The sequence below is a fragment of the Fulmarus glacialis genome, unplaced genomic scaffold (assembly GCF_000690835.1).
Source record: "Fulmarus glacialis isolate BGI_N327 unplaced genomic scaffold, ASM69083v1 scaffold34494, whole genome shotgun sequence".
NCBI classification, from domain to species: domain Eukaryota; kingdom Metazoa; phylum Chordata; class Aves; order Procellariiformes; family Procellariidae; genus Fulmarus; species Fulmarus glacialis.
This window is the reverse complement of record NW_009209300.1, coordinates 25,136-53,135: the sequence shown is the minus strand read 5'-3', so window position 1 is coordinate 53,135 and position 28,000 is coordinate 25,136. Positions and strand designations below refer to the sequence as shown.

At 41.5% G+C, this 28,000-nt stretch overlaps 1 protein-coding gene across 1 annotated transcript; it reads left to right on the top strand.

Moving 5' to 3' along the window:
- Window positions 1–28,000, top strand: PTPRG (protein tyrosine phosphatase, receptor type, G). Its single transcript, XM_009576782.1, has 15 exons — window positions 1–109; window positions 10,425–10,521; window positions 12,181–12,263; window positions 12,490–12,624; window positions 12,858–12,992; window positions 13,399–13,571; window positions 14,630–14,765; window positions 15,107–15,253; window positions 17,090–17,183; window positions 18,446–18,522; window positions 18,949–19,077; window positions 21,646–21,792; window positions 22,600–22,742; window positions 25,845–25,996; window positions 26,738–28,000. Coding segments are annotated over exons 1-15 (1,737 nt in total). The 5' UTR covers window positions 1–22; the 3' UTR covers window positions 26,740–28,000.

The window sequence follows — 28,000 nt, the reverse complement described above, 5'->3', positions numbered from 1 at the left end:
TCTCTTTCTTTCTACAGATGATATGGAAGCAATTCCAGTCAAGCAGTTTGTTAAACACATCAGTGAGCTGTATTCTAATAACCAGCACGGGTTCTCAGAAGACTTTGAGGTACGATTTAATAATCCACCAATAAAATGTTGTTTTCCTAAAGTTAATTGTGTATTAATACTTAGGGACCATGCGACATCTGTGTGACGTTGTTGTGTCAGGTAAATGCAATGCTCAAATGTATCAGAATAAATAGGGAAATACCAGTTTGCCACCAGGTATGAGCAATGTGGGACTGGACATTTACGGATTATTCTAACCACCACAGATTTGGTGCCTTTAAGGGGGTACCCTCCTAGGTTTTTAATAGGAAAAGCTGCCTGCAGTCCCCCAGGAATGACATAAAGATACAAGTGGTTGTTTCTAACTCCAGGCTTTTCTTATAATCTGCAGCTTATTTTACTCTTTTTGGCCCAGAATTTTGCTGCTCTTAGTCACACTGAGAAGTCACATACCCCTTGAGTAGCCCAAAAGGAGTACAATAGTGCTCACTATGAGTAACTGTAGTAGAATTCAGTCTTTTATGAAAACCCGAACTATGGGTCAGCTCCTGGAGTCCTTGTTCATCCTCTGTTCAGCCAGGAAAGATTGCTGTGGAAGTCGTCAGTTATTTTGTTCCAGTAAAACCAAATGGATTTAGTTGGTGGTATTTACCTAATGTGACTATTTTAAAGTTTGCATCTAGTTACTTGTTTGGGACAAATTCTGACCTATAAATCTGCTATAAATTGGAGGTAATTCCAATGAAGTGAAAGTAGTTTTCCACCTCTGGGTTACCAAACCCATATTGTGCAAATATGGTAAACATCACACAGTATGAGGATGGGATGCAGAGTCAGGCCCTCATAAACTCAAGTCAATATTCTCTAGCTAGTTTTTAGGCATTTATTTCATTCAGTCTAATCGCAGTCACTGCTGAACTTTTGGAAGTATTGAGAAGCAGGAGGAGCCCCAGGAAACTGCATGGAGCTGTGCTACTGCCATCCCCACTAGCAAAAGGATGTGTGTTTGTGCGATGCATGTGAATCAGAGAGGCAGCTCTGCTTATAAACAAGGCGATGAACCAAAATAGGTGGCCTAATATCTACAGCTTCTTCGCTTACTGCAGTAAAGACAAGGCTGTATGCAGGAATTGTTTTTAATGGGATCATTTAAAACATTTATTGTTGCTGTTTGGTTACTGTCTATAAAGAGTGGCTGCTTTGTCTGATGCCCAAAAACCATTGTGTAAGTTAGAAACATTTTGTATTCATGAGGAAGGCAAATGTGTAAGGTGTTAAAGTGATTTAGTTCAATTGACTGCTGGCTGGATGGCTGAGCAGGAATATTGAGGCATTTAACAATGTTGATGGTATTCAGGACAAACATTTATTCTCCAGAGAGTAGAATTTGATCAGGATGATCAAATGCGACTCACTCTTCTCAATTATTTATGAATTGCGACCCCAGTGCTATTCATCACAGCTGGGTTTTACACCATTTAATTATTCAAAATAATCAGCAACACATCTGTAAACTTGGTCTGGCTTTAAGCAGGCTTTGCTTCAGCTGTCGCAAAATCACTGCTATTAACAAATGTTGGACACCTTCCGCCTGTGTTTTAGCAAAGAAAACCAGTGCTCTAATAGCCCTATTTTTTCCCTTCCTCCTGGAGCTCCCTGCTGTGAGTGCCATGTCGTGGCAGCCAGTCAGAGAGATGGCTTTGGCCAATTAGTCCTGTTCTGGGGGGCGTGGAGTCCCCTCTGAAGGGAAGTTAAACTCCTCCAACTGCACTGCACATGCCAAATTCTGTCCTCCGTGCTGGCTTAAAATTTGGAGCATCTCCTTTGAAGTCAGTATAGCTACTCCAGATGTATTTCTCCGTAGCTGAGGTCTCGGCTTCCTAAAGAGTAAATGAAATCTCCTAGAGTAAGGAGAAGGAATAAGAACAAGACGTTCGCTATCTGGAATAAACTGTCCGGCTCCCTTTCATTGCTTATGTTCTGCCTTGCTGATGCCTCGTGGGCCTGATTTTCTTCCTTATGGTTCACAGTGATGGGACAGAAGAGTGAAACCCAGTTTTTTTCACAGACCCTGTAGGTAAAATGTTTCTCAAGCGCCTAAACTGACTCAAAGATCAGAATCCCAGTTTTGAAAGTGGTTGAGGGATAGAGGAGCCTGAGGTTACATTTATATAGCAGCTATCGGAAGTGGCTAGTGGTATAACTTCTCACGTCTGGTCAGATCCAGCCATGGTGTATGTGCTGGAATTGTATCTGCCAGCTAGAGTGAACACTTAGCTAATGTTTTATGGAGTAACAGTAGGATTCCAGCTGAAACAGAAAATCTGGTGTTACAGGGCTGCTAGCCTTGGGGGCACAGCCACATCATGCTAAGTGCAGGGTGGGTGCAAATTCATAATGCACATTCAGATTTGTTTCCAGTAGGTTAGCAGGTTGCCACTATGCCAGCAGACTTCATCTGGGACTAGATATTGTCTACCCACACCCCTCTAACTCTCTGCCATGGGCAACTGTTCCCGTTCTTGCATATAACAACATAAAAGCAGCATGAACTTCTCGTCATGAGGTCTTGCTGCTTTAGCAGAAATGGGATTGTGTGCTGATATCTGATCTAGATCACACGCTGAGGAATTGGGCAGTATGCATCAACAATGCACCTCCAACCCCTTCACGCCTGGGGAACTTCTGAAAAGAGGTATTAGGTTCTGCAGTCATATGGGCTTTTTACAAAAAATCTGCTTTTTACATCTAAAAGGAAGAGAGAAGAGGATGGCAAGGAGATGCTGAAAAAATGTGATCAATACTACAGAATAAATAAATCTTCCCAAAGATAGCCAGCGCATGAGATTTTTTTAAAGGAAAAAAGGATCAACAATCTCTTCAGAAATTTCTGTGGCAGGAGGTTTTATGGTGGAACCTGCGAAAGGAAAGACTAAGCTAGGCACACACATACTCTGCCTGATGTAGAAGGTAAACATTCTCCATTCATTTGTTGCTAGTTTTTGGTGTAAGTCTCCTGTGGTTTTGGCAGCATGTTGTGGGGTTGTATTGAGTTGGTTTTTACATGAAGAAGATTCCTTTGAAAGTAAATTGTGTGAATACTCCCTCCTCCTTTTAAAATGAGCTCTAATTACAGCTAAATATTTTGTGAATGTGCTTAGGAAGCGTTTTATGTGCAGAGGAAAAAAGGACTTTGAACTCACAAGTCTTTCCATGGAAAGTACATCCAAAATGAATCCTTATTCCCTTTGGGTAATCATAGTGCAAGTAGCCAGCTTTATTGTCTGGTGGTAGCTGGGCTTTCTTGTATATACAGAATTGTTAAGATTTCCTTTGAGTCCTATGAATTTTCAATATAAGGCCCAATTTAATACTGAACAACAAATAGCTTTTTAAAATAAAGTCCATGATCCTGCATCGCCAGTGCTGGTCTCTGATGTAACTCTTTGTATTCCACCTTGGAATTTGTTCAACCTAATACTGAAAAAAGTTCAAGGAGGTTTTTCGGCTTGCTCTCGGGCAGCTCCAGCATCCTTTTGCTACGGCATACAGGGTGAGGTACCACATTTTTACAGGGCAGCACTGGGGCAGGGTTTGGTGGCAAGACTGAACAGAGATTGAGAGGCTTCCTGAGCCAGAGATTATATCTACTTCTTGTCTAGCCAGAGATTTTCTTGGCTTCATTATGTTTAATAGACTTTGATAGATCTTTCTTCCACAAATTTCTAATTGCCTCTTGAACCTTTTTAGACTTCTGCTGCCCAAAGCATCCCATGGCAATGAATTCTACAATTTGTTCCACAAGAACGGACTTCCTTTTGCTTTTAACTCATGCCTAATAACTTCTCTTGGTGCCTCGTAGTTTTTGCGTTACAAAGTACATCCCTGATCTTAATCCCTGACTTAAATGCCTCACATGATTCTGTCTGCCTCCCTCATATTCCCACTTCATCATCTGTTTTCAAATCTGAAGAAGTCTAAACTATTTAATTTGTTTGTCTGAGGAAGCCATTCTAGACTTCTGATGACTTGTTCTCTCCGAACCTTTTTTCCTTCCTTTACCATATCCTTTTCGAGATGGGAAGGCCAAAACTGTGCACAGTATTTAATGAGTGGGTTTACTGCAGAGTTCTGCGGAAGCACAGTGATGTTTTTTGTTTGGTTTTCTATTACTTTCCTCCTTCCTAACATACTATTTGTTTTTTAACAACTACTGAGCACTCAGCTGACACCTCCAGAAAACTATCAGCTGTGACCCCAAGGTCTCATCACTGAATGGCAATAGCAAATTGGGAACCTGTCAGTATGTATGTATAGTTAGGGTTGTTTTTCTAAAGTACATCACTTTGCATTTATCAACATTGAATTTCATTTGCCATTTTATCACTCAGTCATTCAGTATTGCGAGATCGTTCTGCTTCCCTTTACAAACAGCTTTTGTTCTAATTATCCTGAATAATTTTTTATCATAAACACACTTTGTCTCTTCTGCAGTCCATTTCTGAATAGATTAGGTCCCCGTAAGGTCCCACTGGTGAAATCTGAACACTGACAATTCCTGCGCTGAGTCCCACCTCTAAATTGTTGGTATACAAGGTGAGGTTTCCTTTTGCTCCAAGACAGATCAGTTTTTAAAGTAATGTTTTCTGAGAGGCATTTCACAAACATTTTGGAAATCCAAATATGCTATTCTCTTCCAGACTGTTCTTACCTACTGACTTCTTCGGGGACCTCTCCACAGTGTGTTAGAGGCGTTCACTAGCTCTGCTATTTATTACAGCGTCTAGCAGTTTGCCCCACAGAGAAGTCGGATTTAATGGGCTGTAGTGCCTGAAAACCCTTCTGGATGTCATTTTAAAAACTGATGTCACATTTGTCATCTTTATTCCCCTGATAGCTTGACTATATAGGGCATGTGCCCTCCGAATTCTTGTCTCAAAAAGAGTGTGAAGTGCCACCTCCCACGGTAAAGCTTTTCACTCCCTCTCCCTGGCCGGTTACTGGAATAATACAGTAAGTTTTTGGAGTAGTTGTGTCCTTTTGCTCTAAAAAAGGAACACTAAGCCAGGAAATCACCCTCCATCCCCAAAGCTAACTGTGAATTTTTGTAGTATAATGCAGTATTTGGATTTCTGAGATCAGACAGTTTTATTTCCCTCCTCCCTAATTCTGGAGTGGGTTGGTCAGTGCTGCTGCGGGAGCGATTAGAGTGGGTGAATGCAATCTCCGCAGACCTCTGCTGCCTGTGGCCATGTGAGTGTAATGATTCATTGCCAATTTGGAGTCTGAACAGGCTCGCTGAACTTGGAGGCAGGCTGTCTAGCTCCCTCATCACATAAATTGAAAATATCTTTATACTCCAGTGGCACCTTCTTCTAAATGTCCTGAAATGTAAGAAAATAACATAAATCTGTATCTTCAGCGATGTGGCAGGGATTTGCTAACGTTATTCTCATGGTTGCTGCTGCTTGGGGCAGGGGTCACTAGCTCTTTTTAACCAGTGACCTCAGAATGTTATTCTCTAGCGAAAGGCTGCATTGAAGACAGATAACGCTGCACTTTGCACATTTCTTGAGACACTAAAAATACTGTGTAGTTATACTGGCATCCCTTACAGATTAGACACAGCTTACACCAGACACATGCTTATAACTGCATCTACACCAAGGAATTTGGCAGTAGAAAGATGCCATTTCAAAAGCATGCTGCTAACAGACATTACTGCACTGGGAAATATTTTATAACCCTGGCCCAAAACTGCCATAATTAGAGGTATTCTCAGCCTGTGCGTTGCTGTACTGAAACCAAAGGGAAGCAGCGCTGTGAAGCTAGAGGAGGAAGGGTTGCTGCAGAAGAGGGTCTTCCTGGAGTTCTCAATTCTTATCTCACCACTTGACCTACCCTAAGAAATTGGCATTGTGAATTAAGGGATAAAGTTGAAGAGAAGCAGTAAAAGAAGTTCAGATATCTGGGCTGTCTGTTACTAACCATAGGGCTGCAGCCATACCCTAAGTTTCTGCCTGGAAGCTCTGCTCCGAGGAGCCATAGCTCCACATGGGCAATGCAAGGTTTCAGTCAGGCTCTGACACCTCCCTGCCTAATGAAGGGCAGGATACCGCAAGCAAATGGTCCTCCACCATCCTCTCCTCTCATTCGTTTACATGAATTTTTAGCTATCTATTCATGATTCCTCCACTGTTATTGCTGTGTTGAGTCCTTTTGGTTTGTTTATTTTCCCCTTCTTTCTAGGCTGTCCCCAGCTCACCTCTCTCTTGAGTGCCGTTGGAGAGTTTATACATAGTGCTAAATTATCGCAAAAATCTACACTATTCCTGTGGGATATCTTCAAATACTATCTGCCGTCTCTGTTGGTATGCCGTCTTCATGTTTGCTGTGATAAAACAAACAGCAAGAGCACTACGCAGAATTCTCTAATTTGGGATTAAAATAATAGGTAAAAAATGATTTTAGGGGCGGATGAACTAGCTGCTTTCATGCTGAAAAATATCACAATAATATCAAAACAGAGCTATGGATCTTCTCTAATTTAGTCCTTCAGATTAGGATCTTTTCTTTGTTCATGATTCCTCCTCATTGCTATTCATAGGCTTTCACAGTTCAGCCCCTGCTAGGACATCAGACAAGTAATGGGAAACAACAGCAGCACTGAATAAGGCCAAATCAAGAGACCGAGTTCCTGCTCAGTCACTGTAGCAAAAATTCTTGTCAGAACCTTATATTGTGAGCAAGACTCTGGAGCAGTTTGATTTTACACTTAAATGGAAATTCTTTGAAGTTTAGAAGAAACTAATCTGTAACTTGTTTCAGAAAGGCAATGAAAATGGGTCGTTAAACCTGGGTGTATCAAATTCCAATTAGCATTAGCATGGACAATATAATTAAAAGGTAAATTAGCCATAATAGCATAGACTAGAACACTTTTTACAGTAACTAACGGTCAATTGAAACCATGTACTTTGGTTTCTTGGGTTGTCAATGATAAGTTGAAAGGACAGAATAAGAGCCTGTATCCATTCATCTTTGGACAGTAATGTGTTCTGCAAAGTTAAACATGAAGAGCAGCAGTGTGCTAGCCAGCCGCCAGTGGAAGAGACTAAGCAGGATTAAGGAAAGCCAAAGAATCTAGAGCTGAAAAGTTTGTGAATGAATTATGGATGTGGTGATATGGACACTATCTGTCCTACTCCAAGGTGCCAGTAGCAGTTTTGTGCTAATTGGAGAGGAGATTGTTTAGGCTGCAGTGAACAGCTGGTATCAGACCTGACCTGGTGACCTGCCTGCAAACTTAAGTTGTAATAATAATATAATCATGATGATGTTTTAAATGCAAATGAAGGACTTTAGAAATCCCAGGGTGTTCATTGCATAAGCAATAGAAAATGCTGGGAAAGTAAATATGTAATATACATAAATGTGGTAAAATGGCATAATTAGGTTGGTGACTTTTTGGAACTTTCTCCAGGGTGATATTTATTAACACTGGGCCGTCCTCTTCTGCCAAAGGGTAGATAATAGTCTGAACAGAGGCATAGATAACAGGCTGCAACTGGTCTTGTCTTCTTGCAGCATTTTGTGCATTGATGAAAGACAACCACCTTGACTTTAATAACAAAGGAATGTTAACTTATGCCTTACTGTCTGGTGGGGTGAGCCTGTGGTTTAGTAATTTGCTACTAGAATTTAGAGAGATGAACAGAGGAGGGTAAGAGAGCACGGATAACCGCCCTCTGCTCTCAACCTGATTTGTCCGTGCGGCACACAGCCAAACATTGTTAGTGGCCCACACAGAGCTGGAGGATGTCCCCAGACCCTTCTTGTTGGACAATTTCAACGTTCCAAAGCATTGGTTGTGTCAGCGGTGGGAGCTGAAGACAAAATGGCCTTTTATTGTTCTACATTGATTTTTAAAAAGACAAAAATAGTTAAGGCACATTGGCAAAGGGGAAGCTTTTCTTGAAGTCTCCTTTTGCTATGCTTTTGCAGTGTGCAGACATAGGAATCCACCATTATAGCAGCTTTCCAGAGTATTAAAAATCATTTAGAATGTTATGTGTTAAGAAAAGCCATTTTCAGATGATCAGCTCTCACAGTGTCAGACCTTCTTTTCCCTTGCTGTGTTTTTCACCATCTTAGCTTAATCTTCCTCTTCTATTAACTTTATATTGGCCAGCTGGGAACATGTACAGTTGAGAAAACAGTCAGCATCAACATAAAAAGGTTAATTAAAATGATTAACCTCACCAACAATTCCCTTATGGAGAAATCCTATAGAATTTAATAGAAAGTGATACATTTACTATGTAGTATTTAAACTGTCAGAGAAAATTCCTTAGCAGGGAGGTAATTCCCTATTAAATTCTATAACTTTTTAGAGTATTCTCCACAGAACCTTATTGGATTCATCTGTATTAAATTCTACAGCATTTGGCATAAATGTTTCTATGCTAATAACTTCTAAAAAGAATTTTGTAGTGATGCAGGGATGTAGAGTTTGATGTGAGGCTTTTCAAAAGCAGGGGGGGTATTTTTTAGTAGTGACCTACAATGGTACAGCAGTGATGTTATATGATTTCTAAATGCAAAAAAAGGTAAAACAAAATTACATTAAATCAACCTAACATGTAAGTAATGCTGCTTTTCCAGTTATGACTTAGGCTGAACTGATCCTGCCCATTGTGTAACCAGAAGTCCCTCGCTTACTGGAGCTGACAGGCAGAATTAGGGGAAGCGCACACTTTAATGTGTTTTTTTTATTTCTGTGATAGAAATGGAACTATGAAAATTCTATTAGGGCCAGCTGAGAGTTTTGCTTGATTCCTCTTTGTCTTTGCTGAGCTCATCTCCTTGACTGTAGTATGTTTCTCCCTATGGAGAGGAGGGGAGAGAGAGAGAAGCAATTGTTATTTGGGAGTGTCATGTGGGTATAAAAGCTATAAAATGTTCAAGGTTTTAGTATACTTTGCACTATTAAAATGTAAATGCTGGGGAAGATATCAAAATTGCTATGCAAGTCCTTTGTGAAATATCTGCATAATGCTGAACTCTGTTACATCTGCTGTTTGTATACCATTTCTCTTGATAATTTTTCTCTGTCACTTAGCTCGTGATCTTTGTAGCAGCTGTGAGCTCCTAATGACTTTCTCTCTTAGGCAGGTTCTATACTGTTATTTTTAAAGCCTGAAGTACAAAGTAATTTGGCACTTCCCTGTATACCCTTGGGGGAAATTGGTTCTGTTTGGTGCGATTTCTGGGACTCGCAAAAGATTTGAATAAATATAGTTTCTTCCACAACTTTGTAAACTCCAAACATTGATATATTTTTCAAAAATGTGTTTTTAAACTAAGAATATTTATGCTAGTGATAAAAAAGGGTTTAGCTTTTTCAGGAAGATTGTGGTTAAATAGATACAAAAAGAATATATCTTGGAGGTGGTATCGCACATGAGTTGTAGTGATTCAGTTTGCAAGACACTCTCTGAAGTGTGTAACTCTCTAGGACAATCTGGCCAAGGGGAACAGAGAAAAGACCCTCCATTGCCCCATTTCAATAGCCTTGTATTCCATTGTTGGACAGTGTTAAGGGATAGGTTAAGAACTAAAAAAATCAATGGGAATTAGGTATCTAACCTACAGCCTCAACTAGACAGAAATCTGCATCTCTAGCTTCATGAACACCTTGGCAAGCCTGTCTCTTTCTGCTTTGTAAATGTATATATACGTGGATACAACCTTTTATGTTTTTCACTATATCGTGGGCTGTTAATCAGTGTCCAAGCAGTGGTATTTAAAGCACTCACTGTTATCTTGAGAGATCTATTTTATTTATATTTTATAAAAGGCAACTCTCTGCAGAGAACTAACAAAAGGTCAGTGCCAAACTTAAATGTCAGAAACCCTGTTTTGAGAGGTTATAAGCAGATAAGTTGTCCAGCGGTCAAAGGCTTCTGTTGAAGTGGTTTTTTGCTTCGTTTCTTATACTGCACTGGCCACTCTTGCCTTTGAGGGACTCTGTCTTCCCTTCCCAAGAGGGGACAGAGTGGGGCATCACAGGAGATGCAGTCCAGAAGATGGATGGACTGCTGGTCAGAGGGGACGGTCAGCCCTCAGGGTGCCCAAAGTGCATCTGTCACCAAGTCTGTGGAGAGGAGCACAACCGCACACCAGGGAGCAGCTAACACGGCTCAGTTTAAGCAGACCATGTCATACAGGACAATACTGAAGGACTTTGTGTTCAATCCAGCAATTAAGATACCGATATTTTAAACATGGTTTCTGTAAGCTGTTGCAAAAGGAGATAAAGCTTAAATTTTTTGGACTGACACATTTTCCATTTGAATAATTTTTATGCCTAGGAGGTGCAGCGCTGTACGGCCGACATGAACATCACTGCAGAGCATTCCAACCACCCCGACAACAAGCACAAGAACAGATACATCAACATCCTAGCCTGTAAGTAAGCACAATGAATCACCCCGAAAAGGCACTCTCCTCTCACAGTGTGTCTGTATGTGACTGAAAAAGGCAGGTGGCTTCACGTTACATTGCACAGTAATCAATAACCATGTGAAAGCATGGCTGGGAGATCATTTTCCTACTAAAGGCAGTGGACATTTTGACTTCTCTGGGGCCAGGATTTCACTCCAGCTTTTGTTTTAAAATATTTTGCAGTTTGATGGTCCAAGTATCAGTTTGGTATGAAATTTTGTGGAGGAATAACTGGGATAAATTGATGATCAGAGCTCTTCTGCCCGCTAATGTCTGAAAACTGGCCTAAGGGAAATGCATGGTGGAGCAAAGAGTTTTATTGATGATCCCTGGGATTCCCTGATAATCCCAAAGGTGCTAAATCTTACAGAGTGTATCTGCTGTATTTCAAACTGCTTCAGCTGTGTGTACGACTTGGACAAACAGTGATCTTTGTAGCACAGTGCAGACTTTGCCTGTATTCCTCTGAGAACTGCAAATCTGGACTCTGCTCTAGAATGCAGATTATTGCAGGTCTGGGGTGGAAATGCGGTAACTTTTTCCATATTGTTCTCTGCTGTGGAACGAATGGCAGATGCACCAGTCACTGTGGTTTAGGAACAAAGACAGAGAGCCGCTGATAAAAAGTTCACAATGTTCATAAACATTGCAATAAATCTTGAATGTTTTTGATGGCATAGGAAGGAAATGCATGTCTCTAACCGATTCTCAGAAGTAATCAAGGTGCCAGCTGAGGACCAATACCCAGGCCTGCAAAAGACTTGCTGTGTGGCCTTGGGCAAGGGGTTTCATTGCCGTTGTCCCAACTCTGATTTTAGACATAGATGTCTGATCCGTCTAAGCATAGAGAGAGAAGTACCCTTGGAGGAGAATTGGAGCAGGCACTCCAGCCCTCCAGATTGCCCCTGGAGGACAATCTCTCCATTGGTGCTCAAGGAAGGCAGCTGAAACCAGATTCTTCGTGCTTAAAGTTAGCCCACGTGTCTCATCTCTGCATGTGTTAGAAGTGCCACCCAGCCCAATGCTGCTGCCTAGGAGCAGGAGAAGGACTGCAATTTTTTTCTGACTTAAGCCGAAGTCAAGCATTTGGGTGGAACAAAAAGAGGAGCTAAAGAGCGTGACCTACAGTCTATCCTCTTGGTGTGACGAGGGTGTGACGAGTGAGGACATTCACTCAGCTCCCAGAGCCAGTAGAGCTGTCTGAGCCCAGCACCGAGTGGAGGATAATGAGCTCCGACACGGAGCCAAGCAAAGGCAGCTTTACTGCCTGCGAGAGCCGAGCTGGTGTCTCCGTGTGGTGTTACACAGCCTGGTGGGGTGCCCTGGCTCTTTGAATCACACCACACTGTGTGATGTGGATGATCCTAGAGATCGTGCTCCTGAGGCTCCAGTGTCCTTTAAAGGGAAGCTGTCCCAGCACGAACCACATACTTTAAGGGATGTGAAGCCTGAGGACCTGCTGTCATGAGCAGATGACCAAGAACAGGTACTCTCGCCTTCCCTTTGACTCCAATCCAAGGCCAATTTCTTCTGTGTATTACAATACCTAGGAAATGTGATGTTTACCTGCAGTTCTGCACTGTGTTTCCTTAATGCTTCTCTGCTCTGTTTTTTATCCTGCAGATGATCACAGCAGGGTGAAGCTAAGGCCTTTACCAGGGAAAGATTCTAAGCACAGTGACTACATTAATGCTAATTATGTCGATGTAAGTTGTTGAATTGTTTTTTCTTCTCTAACTCTGAATCCTTCCACAAGGAGCCAGTATTGCCACTTGTGAAGTGGTCGTGTTTTCCAACTTCACCTGATAATTTTGCTACAAATTCCGTGCTATTCTGAATGAGAAAGGCACTTTTCTTTGTTACCTTTAAAATATTAATATGTCTGCCATGATATTGCTTTGATCTCACTTGGCATTATGGTTTTCTTTGAAGGGTTACAACAAAGCAAAAGCCTACATTGCTACCCAGGGACCTTTAAAGTCTACCTTTGAAGATTTCTGGAGGATGATTTGGGAACAAAATACTGGAATCATTGTCATGATCACAAACCTTGTTGAAAAAGGAAGAGTAAGAGATTTTCTAGTTTGTTAGCAGTTGCTCCTTATCACCTCCCCGAATCACATGGGCAGAATTTGTTTTTAAATGGTTTGGGATGATATATATTGATATGTAATATATAACTAACATAAGAGAGGGATACATAGCTAGCCATGATTTTACTTTTTTAAAAAGCTCTGAACACAAATATAAAGAAGCAGGTCAAACCCTCAGCCAACTCACCCAACTATGTCTTTGTTCAGAGAAAATGCGATCAGTACTGGCCATCAGAGAACAGCGAGGAGTATGGCAACATAATCGTCACGCTGAAGAGCACAAACATTCATGCCTGCTACACTGTGCGCCGCTTCACAGTCAGGAACACAAAGATGAAAAAGGTGAGTAAAGCCTTCACTGTTCTTATCCAGATGCCTTCTGGCTTGTGTAGGATGCAAGGCACACAGGAGCAAAACTCAGTGTTTGCATAGGCAACTTTAAGTACCAGGTGGATGGGAAATAAGTAAGCAAAGCCAGGATTACAAGCAACCTGGTGAAAGGTTTAGCCTGTATTTCTTTTTCTCAAGTTCACTGCTGCTTTGGTTTCACAGTTATTGCTGATAGTACCTGTTCTCACATGTATTTTTCCTTGAACTCTATCTCCACCTAGCAGGAGGCAGAGTTGCAGAAAATTTCTTCTGTTAGAGTCCAGCACTTTTTCAGCTGAGCAAGCCAGTAGGATTGAGTATCTTTCTATGCTTCCCTTCCCTAATCTTTCTCTTCTTTCTGCTGACACTTTGCACGCAGGGTCAGAAAGGAAACCCCAAAGGGCGGCAGAATGAGAGAACGGTTATTCAGTATCACTACACTCAGTGGCCTGACATGGGTGTGCCGGAGTACGCTCTGCCTGTGCTAACCTTCGTTAGGAGATCCTCCGCAGCCAGAACCCCGGACATGGGACCAGTGGTGGTGCACTGCAGGTATGATGGCTGTGATTAACTACTTCATGGCAAGCATACCTAGTGTACAGCGTGTGCTCTCACATGCCAGCTAAGACAAACGCCGTAAGTTATTAACACGGAAGGAGTGTGCCAGCCCCATGGAGTGCAGGTAGACATGAGCTTTGCGTACATCTTAAGACAGCTCCAGTGCAAAAGCTTTCCAGTTGCATTAGCAAAACCCTGTGTCATGATACTGAGCTGCTGAGCGTTGCACTGATGTGGTCATGCAGTTCTTTGTTCGAAGCTTGTTTGTAGCCTGTCCATTCAGTGCGTGGGCAGGGCAGGGGTACCTCTGCTGGCAACCAACCCTGTGAATAGATGGACACCTGGATATGCGATTGCATATCCACTGAACCACTGAACCACTGCACTGAACCACACTCACATTCACCAGTACTTGCAGTCAACAGAGGATTTCCCTTAAATGAGTTAAGGGATGTGGTCTTCATCGCTGTGTGTGAGGGGGCTGTACAGCACTATAGCGAAGAGGAGAGGATGGTGGGGGTTAGAGCTCCTTCCTGAGCTGAAGTTGAGAAGCTCTGAAGAATTCCCTTCTCCATCCTCTCTGTTGGGCCCAGGACCGCCCTCCTCCCCTTCAAGGAGTCCTGCCTCCACAGGATTAGCCCCCTCTTACGCCTTTCCGTAGTGCTGTTACCACTTGCATTTCCAGAGCAGGATTACAGCTCCACTGTAAAGCTTAAGGCTTACCTCAAGACTGAAGCCAACCAGGGCAGCCCCACAGCCTGGAGTGACCTTGGTGGTCCAGGATAGCAGCAGTTCGGCATAGGGTGGATCTCTATATGGCTTCTTCTAGCCAACACCAGTAACAGCAGCAGTGGAGACAGGACAGCCAAGTGTCAGATTGTGAAATATATACCTGGTAAAATTCCCAGAAACGCAAAATGCTTTGTTTAGAAACTTTCATGGTTGGGGCTAGCAGGGAAATGAAAGTCTGTGAACAGGAATATTTGCTTAGTTTTGTTCTGCTTTACTTTGGTCCGGCTGTATTACATGGGCTTCTCTTCTGTCTTCTATAGTGCTGGTGTTGGCAGAACTGGTACCTACATTGTGATAGACAGTATGCTGCAACAGATAAAAGACAAAAGCACAGTTAATGTCCTGGGTTTCCTGAAACATATCAGGACACAGCGCAACTACCTCGTCCAGACAGAGGTAAAGATTGCAGTGGGTTGAATTTAAAGCCATGTTCATTTTTATGTTGTAATCAAAAAGAAAATGGATTTTTCAGTTACATCCCTGTAAAAACTGAATATATCACCAGGCATTTTTTGCATTGGAATGTCTCTCTTTTTCTAGACCAGAAACTTCAGATTTTGCTTTTGACTTATTCAGTTTTACAGTGCTACACTTGTAAATGCTTAGTCTGGATTTGGCAGTATTTGCATGGGTGGCTTGTTTTGCACACCCTTTCCTTTAATGTGCTCTACCCCTCAGTTAAAGCCAATTGTTTAGTTTATTCCAAGTGCCTACGTGACATGCTGTTGTTTTTCTAGGAGCAGTACATTTTTATTCATGATGCCTTGTTGGAAGCCATCCTTGGGAAGGAGACTGAAGTATCTGCAAACCAGCTGCATAGTTATGTTAACAGCATCCTCATACCTGGCATAGGAGGGAAGACACGACTAGAAAAACAGTTCAAGGTAAGGCTTATCACTGCCATCCAGAGGGACTTAATTTCCCTACTCTTTTGTATGGCCTGTCTTCACTGTCAGTTGTCATAGATAAGGAACCAAACCAGAACACTTGATTAGCACAGCACAGCATCTTGAGAAGTTTGGTCCTCAACAGTCTTAGCTACACTGCTGGAAGTCAGCGCTAACACTCTTGAAGTCAGAGGTGAGAAGAGGGACAAGGACACTGGTTTGGAGCATGCTGCTGGTCTCCCTGTTCCCACGGGGGCTTGGATGTTCTCGAGTCTGTGGTTAGCTTAGCTGGAAGTCTTCCTCCAAACTGTGGCTCTCATGCATATATATGGAGAAAGACATGAAATGAGGTTCTTAGCACCACCTACTATTTCAGCACTGGATAAAGAATTAAAAATTTTTTAAGACCAGGAAACAAAATATGCCTTTCTCATTGCTAATAACTATGCTTACTGCTTTTCCCTGCTATGTCATAGTTGCTTTCATCCTGGCCAAAGTAAATTTTTTTGCCCAGATCTCCTATTTGAAACCTAAGATTTTCTGATTGCATTTTATTTGAATGCATTTAAAAATATTTTGTGAGACTATGTATCATAAGAAGATTATATGTGACATCTGTTTTCACAGCTAAACTCACTCAGTTAATAACTACGTAAGGAACTGAAAGTGTTAAATTATACCAGGTGCCAAACTATTCAAAAAATGAACAGGCTCTTCTCTGAATTCACTTGTAGGAATCTCAGTACTTCTCCATCAGTCAAGATATTCCAGATGCTTAATTACTAAATTAAAGAAACAAGCGCAAGTGCACGCACACACACACACAAAATGCAGCAGGAGAATAAGATTTCTTATTAAAAAAAAGTGTTGCACTTTTACAAACAACACTAAATTATATGTATAAAGACATTTTCTGATGACTCGTGGCAAAATTTCAAAAACTGAAGTGCCATTTTCAGAAATTACTTTCTCTGCCAACGTTACCCAAGTATTTAGAAACCCATAACTTCTAATGGGGCGTATGCCAGTACGTAGATGAGTTGAGTGCTATCTTGTTTAGAGTGCATTTGAAACTGGGGCGTGACCAGCAACAATTATTAAATCTTTCTCTCATTTCTGCTGCTACCATAGAGCCGGCAGAAAATAACTTGTGCTTATGCCCTGGTATAGTAGCTTACATTCAACCGTCTTAGAGTAAAATTACGCTGAGTAATGAGTTGCTAGTGCAGGAGATGAAAAGCCACCTTCACCCTCTTTGCTCTGGTAGAGTTTCCCCATACACTGGGGGAACATTCAAATACAAATCTGCCTCCCTGACTTTTCTTTGTGCCTCATAAGCAGCCCAGAATGAACTTGGCAGACCAGAGAACGTAACCCACGGCCTTGGATCTCAGATGCTGGCGTGGTGGGTTCCTCAAAGGCCTGGCAGAAAAAGACATTCTGCAGGAATGATCTGGCTTTTATTTTAGAAGAAAACATAAAAGTTTTGTTGTTGTTTTATTTTGCTAGCTTTTCTTCCTTGAGACCTGCTTCTGACTGAACATATCTGCAAGTCTTTGAAATATATTCTCAAAGATAACTAAACGTAGCGTTCTGTGAAAATACATTTTGATAGAACTTAATTTTCAGGATGTTTCGAAGCTGAGAGCTGCTGAGATCTTTTTATCCATTAAAGATGTTGTATGCAAAGGATGATTTCTATTGGCATCTTGAGTACTTTAAACAACTTTAACAATGCAGTTTATTCTTCTACTGATGCATCTTTGCAGGAGTTGGCAAAGAAACCTCCTCCCTTTGTTTGGAGCGCTGACTTACTACTTTATTCTCTTTCAGCTGGTTACACAGTGTAATGCAAAATACGTGGAATGCTTCAGTGCTCAGAAAGACTGCAACAAAGAGAAAAACAGGAACTCATCAGTCGTGCCGTGTAAGATCACATCTTTGGTTTGATTACTGCCTGGCATAACTTTTTGTACTGAATTCTCCCGAAGTTATGCATGAAAAGGCATAACCACTAGGAAGGAGAAATGTAATCTTTTGTTCAGACCAAGCTGTCTTGTCTTTCAGAATTACCCTGATGAAACTGAACAAAAGAATATAGTTACAGTGTCAGCCAGATATAACGTCCAACTGAAATGTTAATTTGAAATGCTTAAGAATTTGAATAATTAGGTAGGGGATAAATCCGCGGAATACTGAGAGAATTACTTTGATACCACTCGCAGCTCAGGTGAGATCTCCCAGTGTGATTGGCACAAGCTGTTTGTAATTCAGCTACACTCAATTTCTGCGTGTGAGCCTTCCTCAGATTTGAGGGTATTTAGTGCCCGAGGACACAATTTCACAGTCACTAAAATGGATTCTGTGCATGGTTGCCAAGCAGTACGAGTTTGCACCAGAACAAGCATGGGCACAATGTCATTCCCATCACATTACCCAGAGTACAGGACATACAGGACAGATGATAGCCAAGCTAGCAGAAAGCAATAATGGCACAGATACAGTTCATAAAAAGGGAAGTCATCAGGATACATCTTAAAAACAAATGTGAATGGGGCAGAAACAGTCTATAGGACTTTGCACTTTGTGTGACGTAGCTGCAGTGATTTCAGTTTGGCGCCTGGGGCCTGTCAGTTGGTTTGAGGATGTTGTTGAACCCAGTCCTCAAACATGGAGAACTGTAGATCTGCTGAAGAACACACACGCTTCTGGGTGGTTACCCATTAGGGAAGTGTTTTGTCTCTGGAGGTTCTCTCACCCTCCAGCTGGGAGGAGTGAATGATGGTAGTGCTATGGAGTGGTAGGGAAAACAAAATAAGTCAGCTGGGTTTGTGTGCTGCTGGAGACAAATGGAACACTACAGTCAAGAATTACCTGAAGTCCCCTGTTATCACTGCATATACTGTTATTTGGTAATTCAGCCTGCTGTGAAAATCTTTGCTATAGTAAAATTTGATTCCTGAAATTACTTTGTCCTTGTGGGAATATTGTGCAACATTCTCTTTTATATCCTGTGTTAGCAGGCAATGCTTTAACGCAGTTAAAGTGCTGGCCTGCTCCTGCGGGAGATGGGAGCTGCGCAGTGTTTGGTTTGTTAACGTCTGAGAAATTCTTACTTTCTGCATTGTGCCACGACCAGACTTTGATCTTTTTTTTTTTTTTCCCTCTCTGTTTTTTTTAATTTTGTAGCTGAGCGTGCTAGAGTGGGCTTGGCACCACTGCCTGGAATGAAGGGAACAGATTACATTAATGCTTCTTATATCATGGTGAGGAAGCCAACACCTAATTACAAAGTAAAATCAATTCTAAGGTGCTAAATACCAGATGCCTATAATTGTCTTAATTCTGTATGTAATGGCTGTGTATTAACAGATGAGATTTTAACACCTTCCCCATAATGTAAAGCTATTAACTGTGTTTTATTAAAGATTGTTGCCTAGAAAAATTAAATACAAGATGCATTTAGATGGAATGTATTTCCATGAGATACAGTCAAATAAATAGTGGGATTTAGAGTAAATTAAAACAACAGGGACTCTGCAGAATGGAAATGGAGTTACAAAATTATAGTCTGTGTGAAAATATTGTGGGATAAAATGAAATAGGGTCATTATTTGTCCCCAAAGATGAAATTAATGCTTTAAAAGTATTGAAGGCAGTAAGTAACTGTGTGGTTTGTTTTGCTGCAAAAGGGCTACTATAGGAGTAACGAGTTCATCATAACCCAACATCCACTGCCACATACAACTAAAGATTTCTGGCGAATGATCTGGGATCACAATGCACAGATCATCGTCATGCTGCCGGACAACCAGAGCCTGGTGAGTTAAACGCATCCCTCCCTGCGTGGGACTGCAGTCACTTAGTACCAGCATGGGGTCACCTAGTTGCATGCTATGGCTATTTTCTGGTTGAAAGCAAAGCCAATTTTTGAGCCACCTTCTCAAACTTTGCCATAAGCTTGTTAGAAAAAGACAAGTTCCAAGATGTGGGGCGTGGTTTTTTGCTCTCCCCTTCTGCACTCACCCCTAGGAAAGACATCCTGATCTGGATGGACCATAGTGCTTACAGACAGCACACCGGTGATGATGACCTCTGCGAAGGTCCTGAGGGCTGCCTGGCTAGTGGGATGTAAGGCACTGAGGTTACTGGGTGGCCAGCGCCACCAGTAAGGACTTTGAGAGGAGCAGAAATACGAAGCAGGGACAGTAGGATAGTTGCTTGTTTGCCCAGGGGCTTAAGGCTCAGGCCATGCAAAACTACGGCTGTGCAAGGTTACAGATGCTATTTTTGATGAAAGTAAAAAGCAAACATGTATGTTAACTTAAGTGGAAATAATGAGACAGACAGAGAGAGCGAGCGAATAAGGAGACACAGGTGAAGGGCTAATCACTACTTCCAGACTTACTAGCACATCTCAAGAGGGCGCGTTGAAAAGGATTAAGAAATAAACGGTTCGTTTTTTCATGCATGCATCACTGAGGTGAATAGACGATTGCAGCTGAGAGTGAAAGAGAAACCACCTTCATTACAGCAGGAAAATAGCAGTCACGAGGGGCTACTAAAGAGGCAGCAGTCAATATGCTTCCTGTGTGCGGTGCGATGAAAGGGATTGCAGGCACTGCAAGGCGAAGAGCATTCAGAGAAATCCGATCAAATCAGAAAGCACTAATGAAATGGAAGTGTGTCAGGTGGAAATGAAGAGGCCGATCTTGTCTTTACAAGTACATGAAATAGCTCTGCAGAACAACAGTGATTAAAGGGTAAAGGAGGAACGCTGGACTTGGCCACATCCTTTGCAAGGATGCCTGGTCCCTGCTTTCACCTTCACTGTTCCCAGGGTGGAGGTTGGACAGCAGGGCAGTAGCATCCGTGCATTGGTGCAGTGTTTGGTGTGGGTTGTTGGCTGGCAAGGAGAGGTGGCACAGGACTGAGACCGTGCCAAGGTGCTGAATGTGTAATGCAAAAGGACGAGATGATAATGCATGCTACTGCTGCATGAGGACCTGTCACTTGGCAGGACAGGTCACTTCCCTGGCGTTCAGCAATATTACACTGCTTGCTGGCATCTCTGCACACTGAGGGCAGAATTTTCAAAGCACTCGGAGGACTTAGGACCCTAAGTCCCATTTTCAGAATAAACATTTAAGGCCCAAATCTCAACAGTGTCTTGCACATCGTGTGCATGAAGGCTCCAGGCCCACAGAAATATACCTGGGTTTAGAGGCATGCTCATGGCCACAGCAGGATGAGTGGGTTTGTAGCTCTTGTTTTCTCGTGAGTAAAACACAGAGATGCAGGGATGCAGTGCCGTGCATGCTGCCAGGGTAGCTTCTGTGCTCACACTCCAGGGACAGTACACCCCTGAAGCCAGGAGCAGAAACAAGCTTTGCATGTATGTGATTACAGAGCCTAATTTTCTTTCTCTCCAGTGAATTAGAAATGCACAGTTATTTTTTAAAGAATAGCTTTGACAGTATGTTACCTACACCCTGTCAGTTAGGCTACTTCAACACTGAGGTGTTTCTACGATTCATAGTCTCAATGAAATTTTACAGTGTCCCCTCAAGTTGCGCCAAGGGAGGTTTAGACTGGACATTAGGAAAAACTTCTTTACTGAAGGAGTGGTCAGGCCTTGGAACAGGCTGCCCAGGGAAGTGGTGGAGTCACCATCCCTGGAAGTATTTAAAAGACGTGTAGATGAGGTGCTTAGGGACATGGTTTAGTGGGCATGGTGGTGTTGGGTTAACGGTTGGACTTGATGATCTTAGAGGTCTTTTCCAACCTTAATGATTCTATGATTCTATGATTCAGTAGAAGAGTTTTGCTGGAGAAATTGCATTAAGTTAAGTCAGTGTTTTTTTCAAGGCTAAGAATATTTGGGTTTCTTCCTTCCCCTCACTCCTCCCCTCGGTCCTAAAAATTCAAGCCCTATATAAGTATCCATCAGTCTTCTACCTAGACCTGATCCACAGACCTTGAGTTTTGCATTAGACCACAATAAACACAAGTTAAAAATAATAAGCAATTAAATTTTAAAGATCAATGATTTTTTTCTAAACAGATATCTGACTTTCATGCAAAACTGTGGAGGCAGGAGATAATAAAGCCTGGGATACAATACAAAGGTTAAGTATGAGTGAGCTAAGATAAGCATTTCCCTATGAAACCAATTAAAAAGCAGACGTTACCTGTTTGGACACATGAAGGAAGGATCTGGCAGGCTTACTGCCTACTGTAATAGTAAATTTGTTTTAGACAGAAATGTTTTTTAAAGGTCAGTTCCTGGTCATCTCTATTTATCAAACCAATTTTTTGATCCACTGGATTTTTCAGTCATACACAAGGTATCTGAAAGGCTGCAGTAGAGTGTTGTTTCATTCCTCCAGGCAGAAGATGAGTTTGTGTACTGGCCAAGTCGCGAGGAATCCATGAACTGTGAGGCCTTTACTGTGACCCTTATCAGCAAAGACAGACTGTGCCTCTCTAACGAAGAGCAAATTATCATCCATGACTTTATCCTTGAAGCTACCCAGGTAAAATAAACCTCCAAATGTGGGTCTTGGCTTTTCACCAAAGTGTTAATGATGTCATTTAAATATAGAAGAAGAGGAGTTCAGAAACAGTTTTGAAAAGGATTTACTTGTAGATGCGTATGCATGCATGTTGCTCACAGGGGAGAGGTGTTCTCATTGGCTTCTTCTCCCCCTCATATCTTCTACTTCCAGGTAGATTTCTCTAGCTAGTCAGACTGTAGTATTACTTGTTTGTCTTATTTGAAAGTGAAGACATTGTTTTTTTCATTTTGAAATCACACAAGTAGATTGACTTATTCTTTCTAAAGTACACCAAGGTTTGTTGTCCTATTTCTGCTTATAAAATTCAGCATTTATAATTTAATTGTTTGGGGGTCTTAATTAAGGAGTTTTACTTAAGCACGTTTCTTTTGAGCTATAAACCTGCCTCTAGTTTGCTATTAGGATTGCAGCTGGATTTTGCTACAAAACATTAGTTTGCAAGCCCTTTTAAATTTGAATTCTTTGGTTGCTCTTCTCTTGTTTGACTTTTGAGCTGTAAGGGTTCCGAGAGTTTTATATGGATATAAGCCCTGAACTCAAATACAAAATCTTTTATCAATCAAACATTTTGTTAAAGTTGCATTATTTTAGGGTGTTCACTGTTACAGAGATGCTAGAGCTGTGTGTCTGTTGTCTTCTTCCTATATAAACTGTTTGAAAGAAGGGTATCTCTTCAGTTTGTAGTGAGGCTCTTCCCTCTTTCTACCTGGAGTGGATAAATGTGAAACTAAAGTAGCTAATGCCCAGGCTGATTTTTCATTGCAGGATGACTACGTTCTGGAAGTCCGCCACTTTCAGTGTCCTAAATGGCCAAACCCAGATGCTCCCATAAGCAGTACCTTTGAACTTATCAATGTAATCAAGGAAGAAGCCTTAACAAGGGATGGCCCCACCATAGTTCACGATGAGTACGTCATCTCTTTTCTCCCATTTATGTGCAGGTTGTACAAGGAATTACTCAGCTACAGGACACTTGTTAGGACTGATGTCCATTCTTGCATGGAGCAGATGGTGTTTAGTGGTCTAGGGAACAGGATCAGAATATTTAAACTTCCAGGGATGAGTTTTCAGTTGGCATCTGAGGCCAAATACGTTTTGCTTAGTATAGTTTTTATGTTGGTCATGATTTTAGGTGGACTCAGAAAGTGAGGCTGCATTTGCTTTGAAGCATTTTGAGTTCTTCTGCATGTGGAAGTATCCCAAACCAATCCTGCAACCTTTTTCAGAACCCGCCAGAGCCCTGATTTAGATAAGGCTCTAAGCAGCCCAATATGGACTTATGGAAACCAGTTTCAAAACAGCCCTGAGCTCCTGTCTAACAGCTCACGTTTAATGTGCCATGTAACAAGCTCAGCTCAGCTCTGTCTCAGGATGAGCAGCAGGAGTATCTTGTGACAAAGGGCCCAGGTTTTCCAAAAGCAGATTTCTTTTTCCTCCTTCTGCTTCCCCAAAAGCACTCCAAGGGGCCCATATGGTGCCAAGTGGGAGGGAGGGAGCCCACTAACACAGGGCCAGCATGCCCTAACACTTGTCTCTTTTGTAGTGCAGTGGTGAGCATTGTCTTGCCAGCTATGCTTGAATGCCCAATTATAAAGGATGCTAAATATTGTATTGCATATTATTACTTTGCACACATTATGGAGCTGCAAAATACCATTATAGTGAAGCTGGAGCCTGGGTCTAACAGGATCTCTTTGGAGGGACTGTTTCGTGGCAGGCAGAGCACTTTCTGGAGTCATTCTGCTCTTAAAATCCCAAGGAAGCCCAATTTCTGACACTGCTTGAGTTGCCCTTAGAGCAAACACCAAGCCAGTATAAACAACTGCTATACCTGCAGCCCCCCTGCACTCGAGTCCATTAGACCTTTTATCATTACTACAAAACAGAGTTAGTGGGAAAGTCTTGGAAATGTTTTGTGCAAAAATGTTATTACCATACTCTGGTACTTCAGTGGTCAGATGAGCCTTTGTGCTGATGTGTGATCGCACGCTGGTATCTGCCATTGCTGAAAGAGCTTTCACTTCACATCAGTGTGTTGCTGCTGCAACAGGTTTTTCTTAACTGACTCCTGCAAATGGTGCCTTGGGCTGCAGCAAGCGGTTTTTCTCCCACCATCTCCTGCCTTGCTAATGCACAGTGTAAGCTCTGTTGCCTTTTGCCAGCACTGATTAATTCCAGACTCATTTTAATATTCATGCTTTGGGTAGTCTAAAGTGAGGTTTTGCTACTCTTGCAGTATTTAAGATTATGTTTTACAAAATTAGAACCATTATTGATTTGGGCATTTCATGCTAGACCCAAAAAAAAAAAAAAAAAAAAAATCAAAATCGCATTCCTAACAGTGCTGAGTCATTCTTTCTGTAAATTGCTTTTTTGGTTTATTTGTCATATTCAATGATTTTATTTTTATGCCTAATACATAATGTGGATTCTGCTTTTCACTGGAGCCTAAGCAAATGTAGCTGAAAATGAAAATTTCCCTTTACTACATGCAACAACTATATCACATAATCCACTAATAATTACAACTGCAGATTAATTCCAAATATATGAATTTGCAGATACTAAATGCATGTCACATTTAGGAAGTACATGGTGGGATGAACTTGGTAACAACATTTCAAAGAAGTTCAGAAATTCCAACTCGAGACAGTTGTCAAGATTTTTAAATATAACTGCCCATATGTAGGCAACTAGATAAAGATTTGCTGCATAATTTTCTGCGAGAAAAGCTCTCAGATTGTTGGGAGCTGGAGGTTATCAGCCCAAATAAAAATGAGGCCATTAGACCCTCAGAGGCATTTAGCTGTGTCCCGTCAGGCACACACACTGGCCACTTTGTCCCCTGTCTCTGTAGATGATCAGTCACAGCCATCTGTACAGCTCTGCTGCTTCTTCTATAGACTTTTCATCAAATATAGCAGATCTATTGTGATCTGATTTCTGTTTCCCATTTCTAGGCAAATTGAGTTTGCAAAAATCATATGAAATTAAGTCAGCATATGTCTTGATTTCCACAGGAATGTTGTAAAAAATCCTAGTGGTAATCTTATGATACCAGATGGCAGTGCAGCACTTGCCGATTATTTAAATTTCCATGTACAGCTCTCCAGAGCAAATCAGCACCAATGTCCCCTTTTACAGGTGGGGACATTTAGACACAGACTTTCTCAAAGTCACAGCGCAGACCCATAGCACAGCCAGGACAGAATTTCAGTCTCCTGAGTGCTGGAAGAGCAGAGGACAGTTGAGGCTCCTCAGAAGCAGTTACGAGCCCCTGTTGCTTAGGATCCTCTATCCCATGCCCCACAACTGCACGCATGATTCAAGCATACCCACAGATTTAGCAGCAGTCAGATTTCTACCTAACCAGTATCTCAAGGACACATTGAGTCACGATCCTGACGAATAACCGTTGCTTGGGTTCTTATTAAATGACAGCACAGCTCAACTCTTCAGAATCCATAATGTCTCTTGGGTGCCCAACTCGGGGATGTTGCATTTTGCCAATGAATCAGACCTAAGGAAGACTTTGAGATGTGCCTCATTTACTTGTGAGGACCTCATATCTGTGTTAGTTTTTGGTAATTGTCAGATGTGGAGGAAGAGGCAAAGTCTCATTTCTTTCTAATCGTTTATGTTTTGCTTGAGCTCCCACTAATGAATTTAAAATACGCTCAGCTATAATGCAGATGCTTTCAGTACATGTGGCATGTGAGAACTGATTTCAGTGTTATAGTCTCGAGGTTGGGTATTTTTAAATGGCTCGCGTTCTTCTGCTGATACAGTTCTTTGTATTGAATACTGCAGATATCCTGAGATGACTGGTGTACCATCAAATTTCTTCTATAAATTAAAATGACTAAAAATTAGCCAGTATAAAACAAGCATTTAATAGATACAAAGATGAATTACAGTAATCAGATAAGACTATATCAACATTTTCATGGTTCTGTGTCGGTGCCCAGGTATGTTTCTGAATAACTTATCATTTTGGTGTGGTTTTTCAGGTATGGAGCTGTGTCAGCAGGGACGCGTGTCAGCAGGAACGCTATGTGCCCTTACCACTCTGTCCCAGCAGCTGGAGAACGAAAATGCTGTCGATGTTTTCCAGGTGGCAAAGATGATAAATCTTATGCGGCCTGGAGTATTCACAGACATTGTAAGTCTTTAAATGGAATATAAATGGATAGTTTACAAGGTTTTCATCTGAGACCAAAAACATGAACTAAAACACATATTCTGTATGTTACCAAGCCCTACTGCATCTGCTACCAAGCAGAATTTGCATTTGGGCTTTTTTTGTATAGTTGTCATTTTTTATAAACCTGAAGCCCACACTGTAAGTCTCTGATTTGCAGTTAAGCTTATTTCTCATACAGTTAGGGGGCCACTGTGCAGGCAGCCCTAGCAGAGAAGGACCTTTCAGTTTGTCATCATCCCCTTGCCAGCCCTGTAAGTTAAGCTCTGCTATTTAAACCTGGCATGTTGTGAGCTGAAGGGGTGCAGCAGAGCAAGTAGAGCTGCAGGGAGATAAAGCTTCAACAGAGGGGCTCTTCGCTCGGTGCGCAGCGAGATCAGCATCCTTGTCTCAGTGTGCGTGGCTCTGGCTCTGCCGGTACGAGGGAACAACCTGGGGCTGAGCTGTGGGCTCAGGTATTGTCCTGCCCTCCTGTAGCGTTTAATAATATATCAGGAATAATATAAACTACCCAAAACTGGAATTTTGGGTTGACAAGGTTAAACGAGATTAACAGAGGTAATTACTCTCTAAGTCTTTTTCTTTGCTATAAGTACGCTTCTAGTAATGAATATCGATGACCTTCCCTGGAAATGCCAAATTTAAGTGCCACTCGCTTATGTACACTGAAAGGATTGAAATAACTTTTCTTTTCTTTTCCAGGAACAGTACCAGTTTCTTTATAAGGCAATGCTAAGCTTGGTCAGCACTAAGGAAAATGGAAACGGTCCCATGACACTGGACAAAAATGGTGCTGTGATGGCCAGTGACGAATCTGATCCCGCAGAAAGCATGGAGTCTCTTGTCTAATTGGAAACCTGAAAAGGCACTTAATTTGTAGAACTTCTGAAGACTGAGTGAACTTTTTTGAGGCCTTTTTTGCCAGACTCTAGGTTATACAATAACCCAATTACTTTTTTACACTGATAAAAGTTTTGATATTTATTTTTTGCCATTTTATGTCTTAATGGTATCCTACTGAGCATTTGCACCTCTGTTTATTTCACACAGTGAAACGCAATTTTATCTAGTTTGCACTATATGATCAGTGTTACTGCCTATAATATTCTAAGACAAGACAAGCCCTGATGTGACATTCCATGACAACAAGCATATGCTTTTTCTGTTTTGTTTAAATGCAGTGAAGTTTTGCTAACTACAGTGACCCTCAAATCTTAAATCTCGAATGCTAGGCCAGGTGGATTCTTTCTACAACAAATACTGTACCCCTTCATACCATATTTATTATTTTAATGATCATATCACAGTTTTGGTAACGGTATTCTGCATTCCAGTGGAGTGGATGAGCAGTGTTCATCCTTTCTTGGCAAAATGTGGCAGGTGGTTATTAGCTACAGTGAAGGTGTAATAGCCTTGTGGAGCTGAAACAATTATTTCTGTATTGTTTCAAATTGCTGTTTTGTACACTTACAGGCCTAAGACTTGCTTCACATGGAATATATAAATTACACACAATATAATTATAAATTAGATGCAATTCATATGTGGGACGCAGTGACAGGTTTTGAATTTACAATTTCAAAGTTTCCCCATGTATTCAGAAAAATGTCGATTTTAGTTTTTAACCAGCCCTACGATGGGAAAGTATTTTGGTTTTATTCTCATCAGAGCCAATACAGTGAGAAATCTACTACAACCCAACATCAGACCTGTTTTCAGATATATTGAAGGTAGCAATATTTTACATTACTAAGCTATTCAATATTTTAAACACATTAATTTCCTCACTATTTCTTTAATATGACCTCACACCTAATGGTATGTTACATGATGACAGGCGTTTCTTAATTTCATAACTGTTAGATGCCATTTTTACAGGTGTGTAATTTTCATACTTTAGTGCTAAAACATAAAGTACTGATCCATATTTACTGGTGAAGCAAACTAATAAAAAAACTACCTATA

Bases quoted from the DNA above. Each gene is read 5' to 3' on its own strand.
- PTPRG (XM_009576782.1), top strand. From the start codon at position 23: ATGGAAGCAATTCCAGTCAAGCAGTTTGTTAAACACATCAGTGAGCTG. The intron at 110-10,424 runs GTACGATTTAAT...TTTTATGCCTAG, and splicing joins GGTTCTCAGAAGACTTTGAG to GAGGTGCAGCGCTGTACGGC. The intron at 10,522-12,180 runs GTAAGTAAGCAC...TTTATCCTGCAG, and splicing joins ATACATCAACATCCTAGCCT to ATGATCACAGCAGGGTGAAG.